Source organism: Dendrobates tinctorius, unplaced genomic scaffold, assembly GCF_039654945.1.
Source record: "Dendrobates tinctorius isolate UK_male_01 unplaced genomic scaffold, ASM3965494v1 ptg000138l, whole genome shotgun sequence".
In the NCBI taxonomy this organism is placed as follows: domain Eukaryota; kingdom Metazoa; phylum Chordata; class Amphibia; order Anura; family Dendrobatidae; genus Dendrobates; species Dendrobates tinctorius.
Window position 1 is genome coordinate 12,315,292 of NW_027361806.1, and position 19,002 is coordinate 12,334,293.

Genomic DNA, 19,002 nt, shown 5'->3' on the forward strand with positions numbered 1-19,002 from the left:
TTTATCAAACCTAAGGCCCAGTTTCATGGGCTACTGTTTTTAAATATGTAATTGATAAAAGCAAGTACATCAAAAATGGGTGAGACAATTTATACCTCCAAAACGGTTAGTAAATGGAGAAAAACCATAGTGATCTCATCCATTAGACAAAATCATTCGGGTCCAGGGAGTGTATAATCCCGGTAATTCCATCCTGGAAAACAGGGACAAAGGTATAGCCCTAAAGATCCTTATTAGGGCTATCAAAAACGAAATCCCCAACTCCCGCCCTGACATTGGCAGTCCACACCTAGCCCTGTTATGGAGGCCCTGCACTATCTCTGCGACTTGGCGCGTTTCATCAATCCAGACTCTTCATGGGACTTAAAACACGTCGGGTTTGTCATACCATTACAGAGTGGAATGGGCAACTCATAATGTACTTCTGTTGTAGCAGAGAGCTGTTTATAATAAAACCTGGAAATTATATTGGTTTATAATTACTTTAATGGTGCCCTTTCTGTGTTTAGATCAATAATCTAAAGAAGATTCTACAAGGAATTGTGGATTATTATCGCGAGGTATGAGAGAAGTTGAAATGCTCAACACTTTGTATATATAAGAAATAACTTTAGTGATTCTAAGTTACATTCTGTATTATACTCCAGAGCTGCACTCACTATTCTGCTGGTGCAGTCACTGTGTACATACATTACATTACTGATCCTGAGTTACATCCTGTATTATACTCCAGAGCTGCACTCACTTTCTGCTGGTGCAGTCACTGTGTACATACATTACATTACTGATCCTGAGTTACATCCTGTATTATACTCCAGAGCTGCACTCACTATTCTGCTGGTGCAGTCACTGTGCACATACATTACATTACTGATCCTGAGTAACATCCTGTATTATACTCCAGAGCTGCACTCACTTTCTGCTGGTGCAGTCACTGTGTACATACATTACATTACTGATCCTGAGTTACATCCTGTATTATACTCCAGAGCTGCACTCACTATTCTGCTGGTGCAGTCACTGTGTACATACATTACATTACTGATCCTGAGTAACATCCTGTATTATACTCCAGAGCTCCACTCACTATTCTGCTGGTGCAGTCACTGTGTACATACATTACATTTCTGATCCTGAGTTATATCCTGTATTATACTCCAGAGCTGCACTCACTATTCTGCTGGTGCAGTCACTGTACATTATGAAAGTTTCTTTTCTTCAGGTATTAAATCAGCACATTTCAGAATGTCTGCTCCCTGATTGCAGTAAGATTGCAGAAACGTCAGATCCCACAGAGATGGGGCACTTATTACAGCTCATACTGGGATGTGCTGTTAACTGCGACAAGAAACAAGGTACGAACATCTATAATGTATCCGTGAATGAACACAGCACCAGAGGTGACTGATCACAGGGCATTTATGGCAGATGTGGGTGGACCTGTGTGGAGTAGCATTGGTGCTGAGCTGCTTCACACCCAGTGTGAATTCTTTGTGATTTACAGCTGGGTTCTTGCTGCAGTGGCAGTGATTGAAGGTACGCCTGTTTCCAAGGTAAACAGCGGGTATCCAGGAGCCGCGGCTCCTGGATACCCGATGGTTACATTAGAAACCAGCGTCCAGCGTCGCTGACCCTGATTGCTGGGGATGTCTATGTGACAGCTCACCAGCGATCAGCCTAACGATGTCCCAGCGATCCCATCATGTCGGATCGTTGGTGGGATCGCTGGGAGATCGTTATGTGTAACGGGGGCTTTACATACCATCTTACCATCTTGATAAGATTATCTTGGTCCCTAGATAATAATAATAATCTTTATTTATATAGAGCCAACAAATTCCGCAGTGCTACAGCTCTTCTGTCCTTACTCCTTTGATGGGGTCAGCGCTCTTTATGCAGAAGCAATTTAGGTCCCAAGTTGGACTAAGAAAATGGAAAAGAAGGTTTAATTGTTGGGAAAAGATGTAAAAGAAAAAAAACCTAACAAACAATGTAAAAAAAAAATAGCCAGAAATTCTTCCAAAAACTGAACACAGAGTGATCAGAAGGTAGCTTATATTCCAAAATGATTTCAATGAAACTACTTTTACCTGCATAAATAAACCCTCACAAACCTTCATCAACAGAAAATAAAGTTGTGGCCGGGTGTCAGACAATGGCTACAATAAAGTTTTTGTTTTTGTAAATGATGTAAAACTTTACATACACTATATTAATTCGGTATCGCCATATCAGTACTGATCTACAAAATGTAGTTAAAAGGAGTGCCTCAGCTGAAATGACTGTTCAAGCCAAGCACAGGCGTTCGGTGCTCCATTGGTGTGGCCAAGCAGATCAGCGCTCTTTCCCACTTATTTTATCTTCTCTCCCTTATTTATTGACAGCTCTGGCTATAGTAGGTAGCGGAAGAGCAGAGATTGATGGAAAACAAGTGCACTAAACTATTTGGCCACATCAAGTGTGCACCGAGCGCTTGTGCTTGGTTTGAATAGTCACTTTTTTGGATTTTGTACCATACAGTGAACGCTGTAACAACATAACCGAAAATTAGAGTTTACTTTTCTTTATCATTTTACTTCACCAAAAAAAAAAAGTCCATTCTTTTCAAGACTTATATGGTACATTAAATAGCTCAGTTGAAAAAAAATATAAGTCCTCATACGTCGATTGAGAATCCAGTTAGTCTAAAATCCGATGGATGGACGGTACATTGAGTCTTGTTTTGTAGATACAAACTGATCTGGCATCATGACATTCTATTGTTTAAATTTCAGAACATATCCAGACCATAATGACCCTGGAAGAGTCTGTACAGCACATGGTAATGACTGCCATCCAGGAGGTAAGGGCACGCTGACTATTGACTTCTTCATTACCAGGCCTGAAAAAGCCTTAAAGGGGTTGTCCACTATAAAAGTTAACCTTAATGGGTTCAGGTTGGTGTAAAAAAAAAAAAATACTCACCTACCTAATCCCTGCTGCTCCTCTGCATTCTGTACTGATTCCTATGCCAGTCTCCTGGCATGACCACTGCAGCCAATCAGTGACTGTTGATCTGCTGCAGACTTTTCATCCATCCGAACAGAAAGAAACATCTCTCGTCCTGTTTGTATATATTATTACCCCACTGGCCCTTTTTAATATTAGGCTTTCCCTGCTTTCAAACTTATCTGTTTTTAGTGTTTTTCCTCTCCAGTGGTAATAACCTTTAAAAATTTTCAAATTTATGTTCACACATTGCGTTTTCGCAGCTTTTTTAATGCAAATTTTAAGCTGCGTTTTAACAGCACTAGCAAAAGCTATAAAATTTCAGAAATCCCAAGAACACACATTAATTCTTTTTTTTCTGACTGATTTAGCAAACTGCTGCATTTTTGCAAACTGCATCATGTCACTTCTTTCAGCATTTTTGCACCTATAGAAAGCAATGAGTAAGTGCAAAAACTCAGCAAAAAAACTGCTTTAAAAATGCAGGTGTCAGGTTTTGGAGCAAAAACCTTAAAGAAGTTGCATTATAATAATAATAATCTTTATTTATATAGCGCCAACATATTCCGCAGCGCTTTACAGTTTAACAGTTTCAAAACACAAGTCATAAGTAACAATGTTAACAATACAATAATTAAAGCAAAATAAGCCGCCCCTGCTGGTGAGAGCTTACAAAGTACAATGAGGTGGGGGAGATACAGAGTACAGGGGTGTATTTACAATGGTGTATTTACAATGAAGGTCCAGCCATCTTGAGGGAGTGAAGGATGGATGGAGATAGTGAATGGGCTACACACGCACACTTACACATAGAATGACTTTGATTAGTGAATGTGATAGGCCGCTCTGAAAAAATGTGTTTTGAGGGAGCGCCTAAAACTATGCAAATTGTGGATAGTCCTAATTTCTTGGTGTAGAGCATTCCAGAGGATTGGCGCAGCGTGGGAGAAATCTTGGAGTCGGGAGTGGGAGGTGCGGATTAGTGCAGAGGTTAGTCGAAAGTCGTTTTCAGAGCGTAGCGGTCGGTTAGGCTGATAGACAGAAATGAGGGAGGAGATGTAGGGGGGGTGCTGCACTGTGGAGAGCTTTGTGGGTGAGAACAAGTACTTTGATTTGGATACTATAGTGAATGGGCAGCCAATGTGCGGACTGGCAAAGAGCGGACACGTCCGAGAACCGATTAGCCAGATGGACGATCCTGGCTGCTGCATTAAGTATGGACTGGAGAGGGGATAGTCGAGTAGCGGGGGGGGGACACTAAACGTTATCAGCATGCATAATAAGAGAGAACAAAAAACACAGAAAATACGCAGAAAAATCTGCCTCTTGTAAGCAGCTTCTTTAATGACAAGAGAGCAGGTTTTGTCTGCAGAAAAAAAAACGCAGCAAAAAGCGCAACGTGTGAACACAGCCTGTGGCATTAGTTTTTTTATTGCCACCAGTTGGGACTACATATAAATTACTGTGTGATATATGTATATAATTGTAATGAACTGTTGGTTATTATTAATTATAACAATTTATATTCATATAATGTATAATAATAATTTATAAATTATATAATAATATTATTGTATACATATTAATATAATATATTATTAATTATAATAAGAACATAGCAAAAAGCTATTTTTTATTTATTTTAGTCTGCGCTCCTTTCAAACTAAATAACAAGTTGAAATAATTCTTCAGTTTTTTTGTGGCCGTGTTGTTGCCTAATATGTGTAGGAGTTTTGTAATGCAATGTTTGTACAATACAAATGCTTTGTTGTTAATTTTTTTTTTACTAAATCATCGCCTTTTTTGTATTGTTTTATTATATTTTAACTTTTTTTAATTTTCTTTTTTATATTTATTTGTGTTACATATTATGTCCTTTACATTTTCAGTTTTTCACCGTGTGTCCATTGTGCGTTACATGGCTCTGAGCACCGGGCCTTGCACTCGTAGATAACACCTAGCTCTTCGCGCACAGTATCAAATTCTCTGGGATGAGGCGTCTTTGCATAGCTTACTTTTTTTCGCGCCTAGTCTTGCATGTCAGTCGTGTTTCCATATATTTGCATATATCATGATACATGATATTTGCATCGGCCTGGTTGTATCACGGCTCTGGTATGTGCTTTATGCTAAGCAGCAGTAAAACACTCACAGTATCCAGGTCACACCTGGTGAGTATGGATGTGTATATATATATATATTTGAAGAGGAATTAACCCCTTCTTTGTATAAAGCGATAATAACAGATCCAATATAGGAAGACCCCACCATCTTCCCCTAAATCCTTTTATTCGCCTCGTGATAGATCCCTCCATGAGAGGCCCCCCATCCTCACGTCAGGCACGCAGCTGTGGGACTGATCGCCTAGTGACATCTTTTCTCATCTTCATGTTATTCTTCCTCTCATGTGTTATTAGAAACCCGAGGGATAGTAGCTTTTCAATTCCAGAGACCTTAGAAAATGTTCACAGCATGTGTGTGATAGAGAATCTGAGCTGAACCTTTCACGTGACTAAGAGTAGCTGAAAAATTGCCGAAAACTTCCTGTAGTACGTCAATAAGTCTCCCACCTGCGTTTTATCTGCTCAGGTGGGAAGCTCCAGTGACATCACCACCCATATATGGTAAATGTCCATATATGGACGGTTATGTCACTGGAGCTTCCCCTGGAACCAGAGGCTGTGTCTGGAGTAAAGAAGGAGGTAATGTCAAGGGGCAGGAGGACCAAAGGCCACTTCCCTACCCCATCCCACCAACCAGAGCTCCAGCGTCCAGGCAGGTGTCAGACAGCTTCTTCCTGTCCATCTCGGGAGCCTGCACCAAAAGAGGAGAAGAGGGCTGTATGGGCGTATATGCATACATAGTGGATGTATTACAGCCTTTAAGTTTGGGATCTTTATAAAGAATACTGCTAAATGATATGACGTAATGTTGTTCTTCGTTTCTCACAGTTCCTACCACCATAGGTAGCGAAAAAGGGACGTTCATTGGACAGGAAGTAGCTGTCTGACTCCCATCATTGTCACCCATATTAGCTGCATTGGAATTAATTCCCCCCTCCTCTTGCTCTCGCAGGCAGTAACAGTGAGAATACCCCCATCCCCTCAGTATTGCTGGATAGAAGCTATATCCGTGCGATATGTTATCTGACATCAGTGAGCGAATGTTTAGTGACTGTCCGCCATGAATGACATTTGTATCGGATCTCTTACAGCTAATGTGTAAAGAGGTGGTGGATTCTCCAACGATCGAGTCGCCTGGAGATCTGCAGCAGCAGGTAATATGTGGCCCCTGTGATGGCCAACACTTCTCAGTGCCGCAATCATAGATGTAGAGAAATAGGACCAGAACGAGTCCAGTGATAAGTGTATGTTGGGGAATTGCTAGTTGAGCAACACCCTGAACATCCACGTCTGGCTGAGTCACCAGCTAAGCTTTGTGTCAGTCGCTGCCGCTGTCCGACGGCAAAAAGATGTCATTTTTATTAGGATACATGAAGCCGTTCATAGGACGAAGCCCCGACACAGGCTTCGTTGGCAATCCAAATTATATGGCTGCTGATACACTCGTTACGTCCCAAAGTCAATGTATGGGCCGCTAGTAAACCTCATGAGCAACAAGCCGATAAATGGAGGAGGTGACAGCACAGGATCAGTCACCAGTACCCGCCTATACATTCCATGTATATCAAAGAGAATATATGTCAATAAGGAATATTATACAAGCTCCCATCTCATGTTCCGTGGATATAAAAAGTCTACACACCCCTGTTAAAATTCCAGATTTTGTTGTCATGCAATAAAAAGCATAACAAGAAGATTCATTACACCTTTAATGTCACCCATAATCTGTACAAATCCATTGAAAAATATACTGATATTTTTGGGGTGGAAAAATAATTACATTTGTGTTTGCATAAATCTGCAATTTAATACTTTGTTGAAGTCCCCTTTCAATTTCTGGCAGCATTTTGTCTTTTTGGGTCAGTGTCTTATCAGTGCGGCACATCTAGAACTGGTGATCTTTTCCTACTCTTCCTTGCAGTAGCTCCACATCTGTCAGATTGCAGGGGCATCTCCTGTATACAGCGCCCTCTTCAGGTCACCCACAGATTGTCACTAGGATTCAGGTGTGGGTCCTAGCTAGGCAAGTCTAAAACTCTGATCTTTTTGATTTGGAGGTCTCTTAGGGCTCACTCTGAGTATGATGTTCTTTTGGTGATGCAGTGTTGTTGGCTTTGCATCAAACTTGGAATTATGGCCAAAAAACATAGCCTGGACTTAATCAGACCAGAATACATTTCTCTCATGCCTTTGGCCATCCAAGTCTGGCAAAAGATACCCAGACTTGGATGTTTTTCTTTGTCAAAAAAGGCTTCTGTCTTGCCACGCACCCCACAGGCCGGACATGAAGAATACTTGAGATTGCTGTCACGTGCAGGATACAACCAGGACTTTCCAGAAATTCCTGAAGCTCCTTTAATGTTGCTATCAGCCTCTTGGCAGCCTCCAGGACAAATTTTTCTACTTGTCTTTCCATCAATGTTTGAGGGTTGTCCAGTTCAAGATATTGTCACTCTTGTGCTCAATTTAAGCCCTGTCTTGATGAAGTCTTCACAGTTCTCCATGGTAGATCTTAATGCCTGGGGAAAGTTTTTTGTACCCTTCTCCAGACTGATCCCTTTGTTTTGTTGTCAGCTGTTTGTGGCTTTTTTTGTAAAACTCAACTAAGAAAATGCCAGGAAAAACTTCCTAGACCAGCGAAACTTTCTCTGGAGTCAATCAGAATCCCTGTACATGACAGCGGTCAAGCACTGACTGCAATGTATCGTGAGTGTAAATGTGATTGGCTAACGCTGATCACAACTACATCCCCAAACATAAGAGGGTGCTCACACTTATGCAAGCACAATATTTTATTTTTATTTCCCCTTAAAATGATTTCAGTTTGTTTCTGGGAGACATTAATGGTGGAAAAAGTTCTGAAATCATTCTTCTTTGTATGACGTGATTTTTTTTTTAACATAACAATAGCTTGGTCTTTTAACAGGATTGTGCAGACTTTTTGTATCAACTGCATGTATTCACCAAGTATTACCCTATATACAGTTCTATACAGGTATTAGGGTATGTGCACACATTGCGGATTCTGCTGCGGATCCGCAGCGGATTTGGCCCTGCGGATCCGCAGCAGAACTGCAAGTGATGTACAGTACCATTCTACTCTATGGAAATCAAAAAACGCAGTTCACATGCTGCATATTTTTCCACGCAGATTTGCTGCTTATTTAAAACTGCAGCATGTCAATTCTTTTGTGTGGATCCGCAGCAGTTTTACACCTGCTCCATGATAGAAATCCTCAGGTGTAAAACCGCAGGGGAAATCCGCACAAAATCTGCAGAAAATTCGCAGTATATCTGCACTAAATCCACAGGTAAAATGCAGGTCATTTTACCTGCGGATTTAGCAAAATCTGCGCGGAAAATTCCACAGCAGAATCTGCAACGTGTGCACATAGCCTAACCCTCTTGGACTATAACTCCCTTCTGCTGGATCAGGTATACGGAGCAGACCCTGGAGCTGAGCTTCACACGGGACAGGCGCCGGCTGTGCTACACAGCCAGCACCTGCTTCTGTTAAACCACCTTAAGGCTGGAGTCACACTAACCAGCGCAAAATACGGTCAGTATTTTACATGCGTAATACGGATGACAGACCCCTAAATAGTGCTCCGTATGTCATCCGTAATCAAGGTGTGGTCGCGTATTTTGCGCATGTCAGCATCCGTATGTAATCCGCATGGCATCCGTATGGCGAGATTTTCTCGCAGGCTTGCAAAATGGACATATAATGGAGCCCTATGACAGGGTTTCTAAAAGACACCTGGTGCGTATTTCTCGCAAGTCACATGTGTGGTCCGTGTGTAATCCGTATTTTTTGCGCACCCATAGACTTGCATTGGCGTATTACGGGCGTAGTACGCTGACAATCGCAGCATGCTGCGAGTGGCACGGAGCGTAGGATACTGAGGAGAAATATACGGCTGGTGCGAGTGACCCCATAGAGAATCATTGGTCCGTGTCTAATGCGTGCTTTTTGCGCCTCTCACTCTCCCGTATTCCTCGCCAGTGTGACTCCGGCCTAAGGCAATCTGTCTTTGATAACAGCATTGATGCAGCCCAATCCAGCTGCGACATTCATTCTGGCACCTGTTGTTCCCTCGCGAGGTGATCTCTGGTGCTGATGGGTTTCCATTAAAGCCAAGGTTGATCATCCTATGAAGCCTAAACATATGCTGGGATTGATAGGACGCCTTGATTTGCACTGCATACTCCCAGTACTGAAGTATTGCAGTATATAGTACAAGCGATCAAACAATCGCAGGTTCAAGTCCCCTCGGGAGGCTAAGGCCTCTTTCACACTTCAGTTTTTTCACGTCAGTCATAATCCGCCAATTTTTTAAAAAACCGGATCCGCCAAAAAGGGGCGGACCCGTTTTGTTCCCCCATAGACTTACATTATTGGCGGATCTTGACTGACGGTTGACGGATCCGCCAAAAGTTTTCTGGCTCCCGGGTGGATGAGACGGACACTGCAACATTTTTTCTTCTTGACGGTCCGTTATTTTCATGTGCGCACGCCCGGAAGCTTTGCTCCGGGATCATTTTTAACCCAGTAATGCCACTCCGGGATCGTAAAACATATTCTCTCTCCTCTCTCTCTCCTTTTTTCCGGGCACCCGTTCCTTTAAAATTCAGCCTTCGCCGAATCCGTGAAAACAGCGTTCCGGTGGCACACGTTGCTGTGATAACGGAGACGGATCCGTTTTCTGCCATTTTCGCCGATTACAACTGATCTGAAAAACGGAAGTGTGAAACAGGCCTTACAAATAAAATGTAAAGTAAAGAAAAACGTTTTTAAAAGTTGGAACTTCCCCCACTACTTTTTCTCCGTTTAAAAAAAAATAAAGAAATTTAAGTAATATAAGATAAGCACATTGGGTATCTCCACCTCTGTAAAAGTCTAAACTTTATTTCATGATTTTCAGTTGAAGCGAGCTCTGGAATTACTTCAGGAGGCAGAAGCTGAGAAGGAAGAACTGAGGCAAAGATGCCAGGAGCTGGACCTGCAGGTGAGCGACCGCAGACTTATCTCTACAGCTTCATCAGTCCTTACTGGCGGCAGTCAGGTGGCGGATTCCGGGCTCACCCGGGGCATCAATTATGGACAATATTTAGACGAATCTGTTCAGCTGCTGCTAATCTCAGTGTCAGTGAGTGCAGCCATTCTTCCTTCCAGCTATAACCTGAAAGCCCATTTTGTTCTAATACTTCTCACAGCTGAGGGTTTGTTACAATTGTATCTAATCCTGACAACCCACCTTGAGCTAAGCACACCAGTGAATCTGCAGTCCAAACTTCTTGCTCTCACAGAGGATTGTAGAAGCTGGGTACAGTTGTAACAAACTTTGAGCTGTGAAAAGTTTTGATTCTGCACAAATTTTAAGCGAACACTTTTGTAACCATTGTTTTGATACTGTGCAGACAGGACTTTCGGCAGGTATCTCCTGCACCTCCCTCAACTGCATTGTATCATGCGGACGGTTAATGAGTAACGCACCAGCAGACATTAGGATCATGTTGGCCGTCACTGCTGGCCTCGCTCCACGCCTCATGGCAGATCAATCGCTGAACTTCATGTGGCTCTAAGCTCTGACCAGTTAACCGGTTTTATAACATTACCCTCCATGTAGGGGTGCCGGTACTTATGCAATGCACCTCAGCCTTCACCCGTAGCTGCCCGCAGGGTTCAGGTTCCCGCTCAACACTTGTGGCTTGTGTCTGGCTGGTCGTGGCAGCAGCAATAGAAGCTGATATTTGCTATATTTCTCTTTTTGGACATTTGTAGAACAAAGGTTTCCTTCCTGCCTGCTAATATCCAACATATCAAATAAGGCAGGTTAACCCTGGAAGTGCTGGAGTTCAGGCGTTTACTAAATGCAGTATCTCTGAACGGGTCTAGGGAAAGAATTGCTCTTACTGTCTTATAGCACGTGTAGATTTTTGCAACCATTTTATTATTTCTGCAATGCATCTAAAATGAAAAATGATGCAAGTGGATTTAAATCTACTGTTTTGTCTATATGTCTCCATCATTACAGACCATAAACTAATACTGTGTATTCATGTAATAGATTATTCTCCGGTCTTTAGCTGTAAGGATCTTCTATATCTGTAGTCTCCAAACTACAACCCCCAGCATGTCTTGACAGCCAATAGTAGTCTTCATATATACATTATATGGAGGGAAGTCCAGGACGCACGTCTCAATCATTGATTTCAGGCTTCCTAATAGGAGGCATCGGGAAACAAAGTCCGTTCATAACATTTCTTCCTCCTAAATCTTCCCCCATCACTTGAGAGTGATATTATTGAGTAGTGGAAGAAGCCGAAGCAACTTAGCCATGAAGAGGAGACCCCCGTAACATTACAGAGCGGGGGGCCGAGGGCTGAGGAGCAGAGGGCATAAAAGTTACCAACACTCTGATGACCACATAACTGCAGAGTCCAGACCTCCTCTGGTGTCAGCATAAACACTGCAACCCCTCCGAGAGGTTCATGGCCGAGCAGCTGCATGCAGCCGTACATCACCAAGCACAATGCCGAGGGTCAGATTGGTGTAATGCCGTCACCGCTAGACTCTGGAGGAGACGTGTTCTGTGCAGTGATGGGTCACACTTCTCTATCTGCGTCTGATGGAGGAGTCTTCATTTGTTGATTCCAGGAGGACGTTACCCCCGGCAGCATAGTGCCCGCTGTACAGATGGTAGAGGAGGATAATACTATGGGCTTGTTATCAGGAGGCTGCCTTGGACCCTCAGCTCCAGTGAAGGGAAATCCTGATCTTCAGCACAAGACATTGTGGACAATTGTAGCTTCAGCTTAATGGGAACAGTTTGGGGAAGACCCTTTTCTGTCCCCCATGATTGTGCCCAATGTACTAGCTCCATACAGACATGGAGGGGAGAACATGAGCGACCGCACATAGCCCGGACCTCAACCCCATCCTATAATGGAGATTGTGAGCCAGACCTCCCCCTAACATCAGGGTCTGACCTCACAAATGCTCTTCAGGATGAAGAGGCAAAAATTCCCACAGACTCCTCCAAAATCTTCTAGCAATCCTTCCTAGAAGAGCAGGAGCTCTTAAATCTGCAGAGGGCGACTCCATATTAATGTCCATGGATTTAGGATGGGAGGTGAGGAAAGCTCCTGTAGGTGGATGTGGAGGGGGCACATACTTTTCTCCTTATGTTGATTGTATGTTACATCTAACACTTGGATCAGTGAGCATTACAGGCTTCTCCACTCCATCAGATCTCACCCAACCCGTTGACATATAGATCTCGCCCCACTAATGTTCTCTCGTCCCTTTGTGCTCTTTTGGCTCCTTCTTTGATGCTTTTTTTTAGAATTACCTTGGAAGCTCGTGAGCAAATATACAGTGAGCAATCACCATGTGTCCGTGTCGTAAGAGATAAAACCATTCCCAGGTTTTAAATTTGATGAAGGGTCCTTCTATACCCGTAATCCTCCCACCTGTGGACTTCAAACTGCAACCCCCCAGCTTGTGCTGACCACCTGTATCTGGGAATTGTATTCTGACATTATCATTATTCATTTTGTGTGGTCCCAATGGAGTTAATGCCATGTGATGAGGAGAGAGCGTAACGGTATCTTATGGTATTGCTAACCTTTGTGCATTATTAGGTGGCCGGTCTACAGGAAGAAAGAAACAGCCTCCTAGCCGAAAACGAAGTCCAGAACGAAAGGCTAAACCAGTTAGACTCCTCCGAGGAGCCCACCACAACCGTGGCCAAGAAATACCTCCAAATACAGCTGGAGCAAGTGCAGGAGGAGAACTATAGGTAACAGTGGGGACGAGCACGTGACGGAGGTGTACCAGAGACCTTAAAGGGATTGTGCATACATCATTAAAGGAGCTATATTCAGCATCTACATACATTAAAATGATCCAGTGACTTGCCATTTACTGACATAATATGGCGCCATCTGGTGTTCAGAGTGTATGGTAATGTACTCATTGTTCTAATGAGCTGTTGCTGGTGGTCACACGTACTCGGACCTCTCCTTCAGTCGGGTCTCTGCACAGTGATACCCTGCAAATTTGCAAATTGCAGAGGAGCCAGTGGAAGGAAAGGAGCAGAGATGGTGCAGAATCAATGTGCCCATAGTGGAGAAGTCTCCATCTGCAGGGGATGTAAGAAGGCTCCATGTACAGGGGAATTCAACTGCTAGAGGGTGAAGGAGACTGGTTCTTTCCAGTCTGTCTCCAGCAGCACCAAGCATGTTTTTTTAAAAATGTTAGAATCACTTTCATCAATTCATGGTTTAATTAACAGACTGGAAGCTGCGAAGGATGACTACCGGGCGCATTGCGAGGAGCTGGAGCGGCAACTGATCGAGACCCAGAACAGGAACGATGAGCTGGCCAGCCTGGCTGAGGAGTCTAGAGTCCTGAAGGATGAAATCGATGTTCTCAGGTGACTTTCAAGTGTATCCTTGAGTCAAATATATAGCAAAAAGTATTCACACTAAACTGCGCAGGGGGGGTAAATACTTTTTATGGTGGTTTGTAAAAATAAAAAATGCATCCACAATGACCAATGTCCTCCTTGCAGGACGACATCTGATAAAGCCTCAAAGCTGGAATCTACGGTGGAGTCATACCGCAAGAAACTGGAGGACCTGAACGACCTGCGGAGACAAGTGAAGTCTCTGGAAGACACAAACTTAATGTATATGCACAACACAGTCAGCCTGGAGGAGGAGCTGAAGAAAGCCAATGCTGCACGCACCCAGCTGGAGACGTACAAGCGGCAGGTGAGGACACGTGGAACTAACCATGAGGTTAAAAGGGTCTTCCGTCATCCCTCACTTCCGTATCGGGAGGATAATGGTGCCGATGAGGTTGAGGTTGGTGCTGGATGTATAAAAACTTACACCCGACCTGTGCAGCGTCAACTCAGTCCATGGGATTGATACACCCCCATTGCTGTACGTGTGCGTCCTGTGTTGGGAAGGGATTAGGTCATTGTTTTCCTCTTTCCATACAAGGTTTCCTATCACCTTCCATCTTTTCTCATATCTACAGGTCCAGGATCTGCACTCCAAGCTCTCTATGGAAAGTAAGCGAGCGGACACACTGGCCTACGAGATGACCCGACTCCGGGAGAAGCAAGAAGCACTTGGGAAAGAAAAAGAGGTATCAGTACTGGGGTCGCCGTGGTCTTTTGTCCCGTGTTGTGGGGATGGCGGATACGCTGGATGTCATTTTGCACATGTATAAATTAATTCATTCTCCTTTTCCTGCCCCCATGTAGAGACTGATTGTCCAGCGAGATGCTCTGAAGGAGACCAATGAGGAGCTGCGATGTTCCCTGGTGCAGCAGGACCACCTTAATCAGTCTGGTGAGTCGTAATGGACATACCAGGGACGCTAATCATTACATACATTGTGTAAAGTCAGCGCTGCTATGAGCTGGTATATTGTGTGATGCAAAGGGCAACATACAGTATATACAGTGGCATGTAAAGGTTTTGGCACACCTGGTCAAAATTACTGTTATTGTGAGCAGTTAAGCAGGTTGAAGATGAAAGGCCTAAAGTTAAAGATGACACATTTACTTTATATTTTAGGCATATATATATATATATATATATTTTTTTTTTTTTTTTTTCATCTTTTACATTTTAAAAATTACAAAAGGAAAATGGGATGATGCAAAACTTTGGGCACCCTGCATGGTTTGTATCCAGTAGCGCCCCCTTTTGAAAGTATCACAGCTTGTAAATGTTTTTTGCAGCCAGGCAAGAGACTTTCAATTCTTGTGTGAGGGATTTTCATCCATTCCTCCAGTTCTGTGAGATTCCCGGTCGTCTTGCATCTTCTGCTATTTTGAGGTTGAGCCACAGATTTTCAATGGTGTTCAGATCAGGGGACTGTGAGGGCCATTGTAAAACCTTCAGCTTGTGCCTTTTGAGGTCTTCTATTGTGGATTTTGACGTGTGCTTAGGATCATTATCCATTTGTAGAAACCATCCTCTTTACACTTTCAGATTTTTTTCAGATGTGTTATGGTTGCATCATGTATTTGTTGAAATTTGATTGAATCCATTATTCCCTCTACCCGTGCAATGTTCCTCGTGCCATTGGCTGCAACATGACCGATCCACCCTTAATGGTTGTTGAGATGTTGTTTTCCTGAAATTATGTGCCCTTTTTTCTCAACACATACATTTGATCATTGTGGCTAAAGACTTCGGTTTTAATCTCATTGGTCCACAGGACTTGTTTCCAAAATACATCATGCTTCTTGAGATGTTCTTTTGCATAATTCTGATGCTGAATTTTATGGTGAGGACGCAGGAGACGATTTCTTCTGATGACTCTTTGCTTGGTTTTTCAGACCTTATCTTGACCTCCACTGTTCCTGATAATTGCTATTTCTTAATTACATTTCGAACTGAGGAAAGGGCAACTTCAAACCTCTTTGCAAAGGTGCCCAAACCTTTCCTTCAGTCCATTTTCCGTTTTGTAATTTTTTAAATGTAAAAGATGAAAATATATATTTTTTTTTTTCAGAAATACAAAGGAAATGTGTCATCTTTAACTTTAGCCCTTTTAGAGATCATAAATGTTCACAATAGCAATAATTTTTAACAGGGGTGAACAAAAGTTTACATGCCACTGTATAGCAGTGGTATTATTATTATAAGGGATAGGATATGGGAATGTCCCCTAAATGGAGAGGGCAGCTGAATAGTGGCAGCTACACCTTCCCCACAGCCTCTCCTGTCTGGTCGCACTGATAGAGGTAACATCGAGAATAGGCTGTGTACTCCTCTAAATTTGCAAAAAAATAAATAAATAAAAGTAAATTGAGATTGAAATCTAGAATTTTCTACAGGAAAATTGAGGGGTTTTTTTTAGGCCCCTGGCAGACACCCTGGGTTAGGGGAGGTTGAGGGTCCTGATGGCTGCAGGGGGGCCGCTACTGGTTACTCCCATTTTCTTTCTGTGTATTTCTATAGGGGATTCTGTATTCAAAAGCAAGGACAACCTCGCTGCCGAGCTCCTGCCGGTGGAATATCGGTGAGTACTGCACATCAGGTCCGCATTTATAGACGTAGTCTGATTATAACAATCTCATCCCATTTGTGGCCATGAATCGTAAACGTACCCTTAAGTTGGATTGAATTTTAACAAAGGACGTAATAGTATGATCTGTGCCGGATGCAGGTGTATGGAGAGGGCTCAGGAACTGAACTCGCTCCATACTCGGCGGGCCCTGGCTGTGTCATACAGCAGTCACCTGCCACTGACAGCAGCCATTGAATCCTTTACTATCCAGTTATGTAATAGGTGTATAATGTACGGTGTGTTATAGCTCAGCCCGAACTGTTATCATCACAGGGAGATGTTCATTAGACTCCAGCACGAGAATAAGATGCTCCGGGTTCAGCAGGAAGGATCGGAGAATGAGCGCATCGCAGATCTCCAGGTTCAGGTAGAAGAAAAACAGAGGAAGATGAGCGAGCTGGAAACAGAGAATCGGTGAGATCACGTCCCAAGCATCGTACAACCAGTGTGAAGGAAGTTGTCAATGCCTCTAGGTGGTCCATATTGGGGGGGGGGGGGGTGTATAAAAAGCACAAGTGATGTTTCAGTTCATTTTGTGCAGGTGGCGGTATGGTTTAGTTCTAGGGTCTTTTCTGACATCTAGTGAACAAAACTTGGAACTACAGTTCCTCTTTAAAATGTTTGTTTCACTGGAAAAAGTTTTGATGTATTGCTACATGACCACAAAAATATATTCTGTGTCACAGGCTTAACCTAGGCCGTGTGGAAGAGTTACAGCTACAGATTGCAGATCTGCAGAAGTCCTTACAGAATCAGGACAGTGAAGCGGAAGGCACCGGAGTAAGTCAGAATATTAATGCAAAAACCATCTGTAGATGTTAATATCACAATAAAACCCGCTCCCTGACCACCCTTATTTCTTTTATCTTCCAGTCCAACACATTGAAAAAGAAAATCGAAGCACAAATGTAAGTATCTGATTAACTATTTCATCCCCAACAAGTTTTATAGGAGCAGATTATGACCAGCATTTATCTTGCAGGGAAAAGTTAAAGGAGGTTCACGATGCCATAGAGACCAAGAAAGAACAACTGGAAGACTTTGAGCCTGAGGCAGCAGATCAGAGCGGTAAGGGCAGAAGATGGCACCCACTAGTGATAAAAATAGAGAAAAGAACATGCAGCCATACCAATCAATGCATTAGTTAATAAACTATAGCTGTCCACTGCCACCACTAAAGGAAGCACACTGCAGACAGATTTATTGCTGGTTACATCACCTCTCTAAAGATTTATAGTTATAAAAATCAATCAAAATGCTGTACGTAAAACCTACAGTTCACCCAGCAGCAAACACATAATGTGTCTTTTGCAATATGGAAGCTCTATCATTTTTATCCTTTTTTTTTTTTTTTCTTTTTTTAACTAACAAGGTTTTCTTAGGTAGAAGTAAGTAGAAATAAAATATATATTTGGTGTCGTAGTAACCCTTCTGACCTGCAGAATAAAGTTACCAGGTCATTTTTAATACATATTGAATGTTGTAAAATTAAACCTAAATAACAAAATTGCTGTTTTTTTTTTTCATTAAAGTCCAAACTTAATTTACAATTTTTCAATATATTATTTGGTGCCTCAGCCCCTTCCTGTTGTGGCAAGTTTTCATTTTTGGGCTTTAGTTTTTTCCCTCCCCTTTTTACCAGAATCCTTACTTTTTCATTTTTCCTTCCACCTCGTCGTACAATTTCTTTTTCCAAGAAATTTGTTTTTCGTTAAAAAAAACAAACATTTGGTTTCCTTTGTCATTTATTGAAAACTATAACGTTTTTATTATTTGATGGACCTATTTGAGGGATATTTTTTTTCAGAGCTGATTTTTTATTGTTATTAATTTAGACATTTTTTTTGCATTTTTTAGGGAGGTGTGTGACCATAAAAAACTGAATCGCAGTGTTTTAATTTTATTTTTCCTATTTACAGCATTTACCGTATGAGTGTATTAGCTTTATATTTTGATTGATTGGGATTTTATGCTATTTTTTAAAATATTTTTCAATTGGGATGGGGGGGGTAATCATTTTTTTTTTTATATTTTTTCCTTTATTTTTTAGCCCATCTAGGGAACCTGTCCCTGCCATCATTTGCCTAAATACTATAGCGTCAATGACGTCCTCCTAGGATGGCGGCTGTATAGCACAGTTGGCATCCGTCGGCTGTGGTTTGGGCTTAGCTTCTTCTTTGAAAGGCATGATTGAAACCGGAGACGAAAACTGTCTTTGCCATGAAGGGGTTATGGGAGCGGCATTCATCTGCATGCTCTCTGCCTTGTATCAAATCTTTCTTCCTCCCATACAGCCCAGCGCATCGTGGAGCTGGAAATGGCGCTGCGCAAGAAGGATGACGACATGAAAGCCATGGAAGACCGCTACAAGATTTACCTTGAGAAAGCCAGAAACGTGAGTGTAAAAGTCTTTAAGTTCAGTGTATTCTTAACTAATAATCCTGATTGTGGCCCCTGGATAGAGATGTGTCACCGTGAGGTCCTGAGATAAGCAAAACGTACTGTTCCTTTAATTAGTGCCTCGCTTCTAGAATTGTGGCAGCGCCACCTTGTGGATCCTGACTGTCCTGTACATTAGTGCACATGCCGACTTGGGTGTTCTTTTTTGTAGGTAATAAAGACTTTAGATCCAAAATTAAACCCGGCCTCAGCCGAAATCATGTTACTGAGAAAGCAGCTGACGGAGAAAGATCGACGGATCGAGCACCTGGAGGTGAGTTGTGACATGGCGGTGACCGGAGGACGGAGGAGTGCACGTACTACTGATGGTAATGGGCAATTCTTGGCTAT

At 42.5% G+C, this 19,002-nt stretch overlaps 1 protein-coding gene across 2 annotated transcripts in view; it reads left to right on the forward strand.

Annotated features, from left to right (window-relative positions):
* HOOK1 (hook microtubule tethering protein 1) overlaps nucleotides 1–19,002 on the forward strand; it is a 51,778-nt gene that overhangs the window by 27,041 nt on the left and 5,735 nt on the right. For both annotated transcript variants that reach the window (XM_073544593.1, XM_073544595.1), the window contains 17 exons: nucleotides 510–560; nucleotides 1,223–1,355; nucleotides 2,775–2,842; nucleotides 6,203–6,265; nucleotides 10,037–10,120; nucleotides 12,759–12,916; nucleotides 13,412–13,552; nucleotides 13,691–13,892; nucleotides 14,164–14,274; nucleotides 14,393–14,480; nucleotides 16,104–16,164; nucleotides 16,486–16,626; nucleotides 16,899–16,992; nucleotides 17,086–17,120; nucleotides 17,195–17,280; nucleotides 18,507–18,607; nucleotides 18,824–18,925. In XM_073544593.1, the coding sequence (XP_073400694.1) occupies nucleotides 510–560; nucleotides 1,223–1,355; nucleotides 2,775–2,842; nucleotides 6,203–6,265; nucleotides 10,037–10,120; nucleotides 12,759–12,916; nucleotides 13,412–13,552; nucleotides 13,691–13,892; nucleotides 14,164–14,274; nucleotides 14,393–14,480; nucleotides 16,104–16,164; nucleotides 16,486–16,626; nucleotides 16,899–16,992; nucleotides 17,086–17,120; nucleotides 17,195–17,280; nucleotides 18,507–18,607; nucleotides 18,824–18,925 (1,719 nt within the window). The remainder of the gene's footprint in view (nucleotides 1–509; nucleotides 561–1,222; nucleotides 1,356–2,774; nucleotides 2,843–6,202; nucleotides 6,266–10,036; nucleotides 10,121–12,758; nucleotides 12,917–13,411; nucleotides 13,553–13,690; nucleotides 13,893–14,163; nucleotides 14,275–14,392; nucleotides 14,481–16,103; nucleotides 16,165–16,485; nucleotides 16,627–16,898; nucleotides 16,993–17,085; nucleotides 17,121–17,194; nucleotides 17,281–18,506; nucleotides 18,608–18,823; nucleotides 18,926–19,002) is intronic.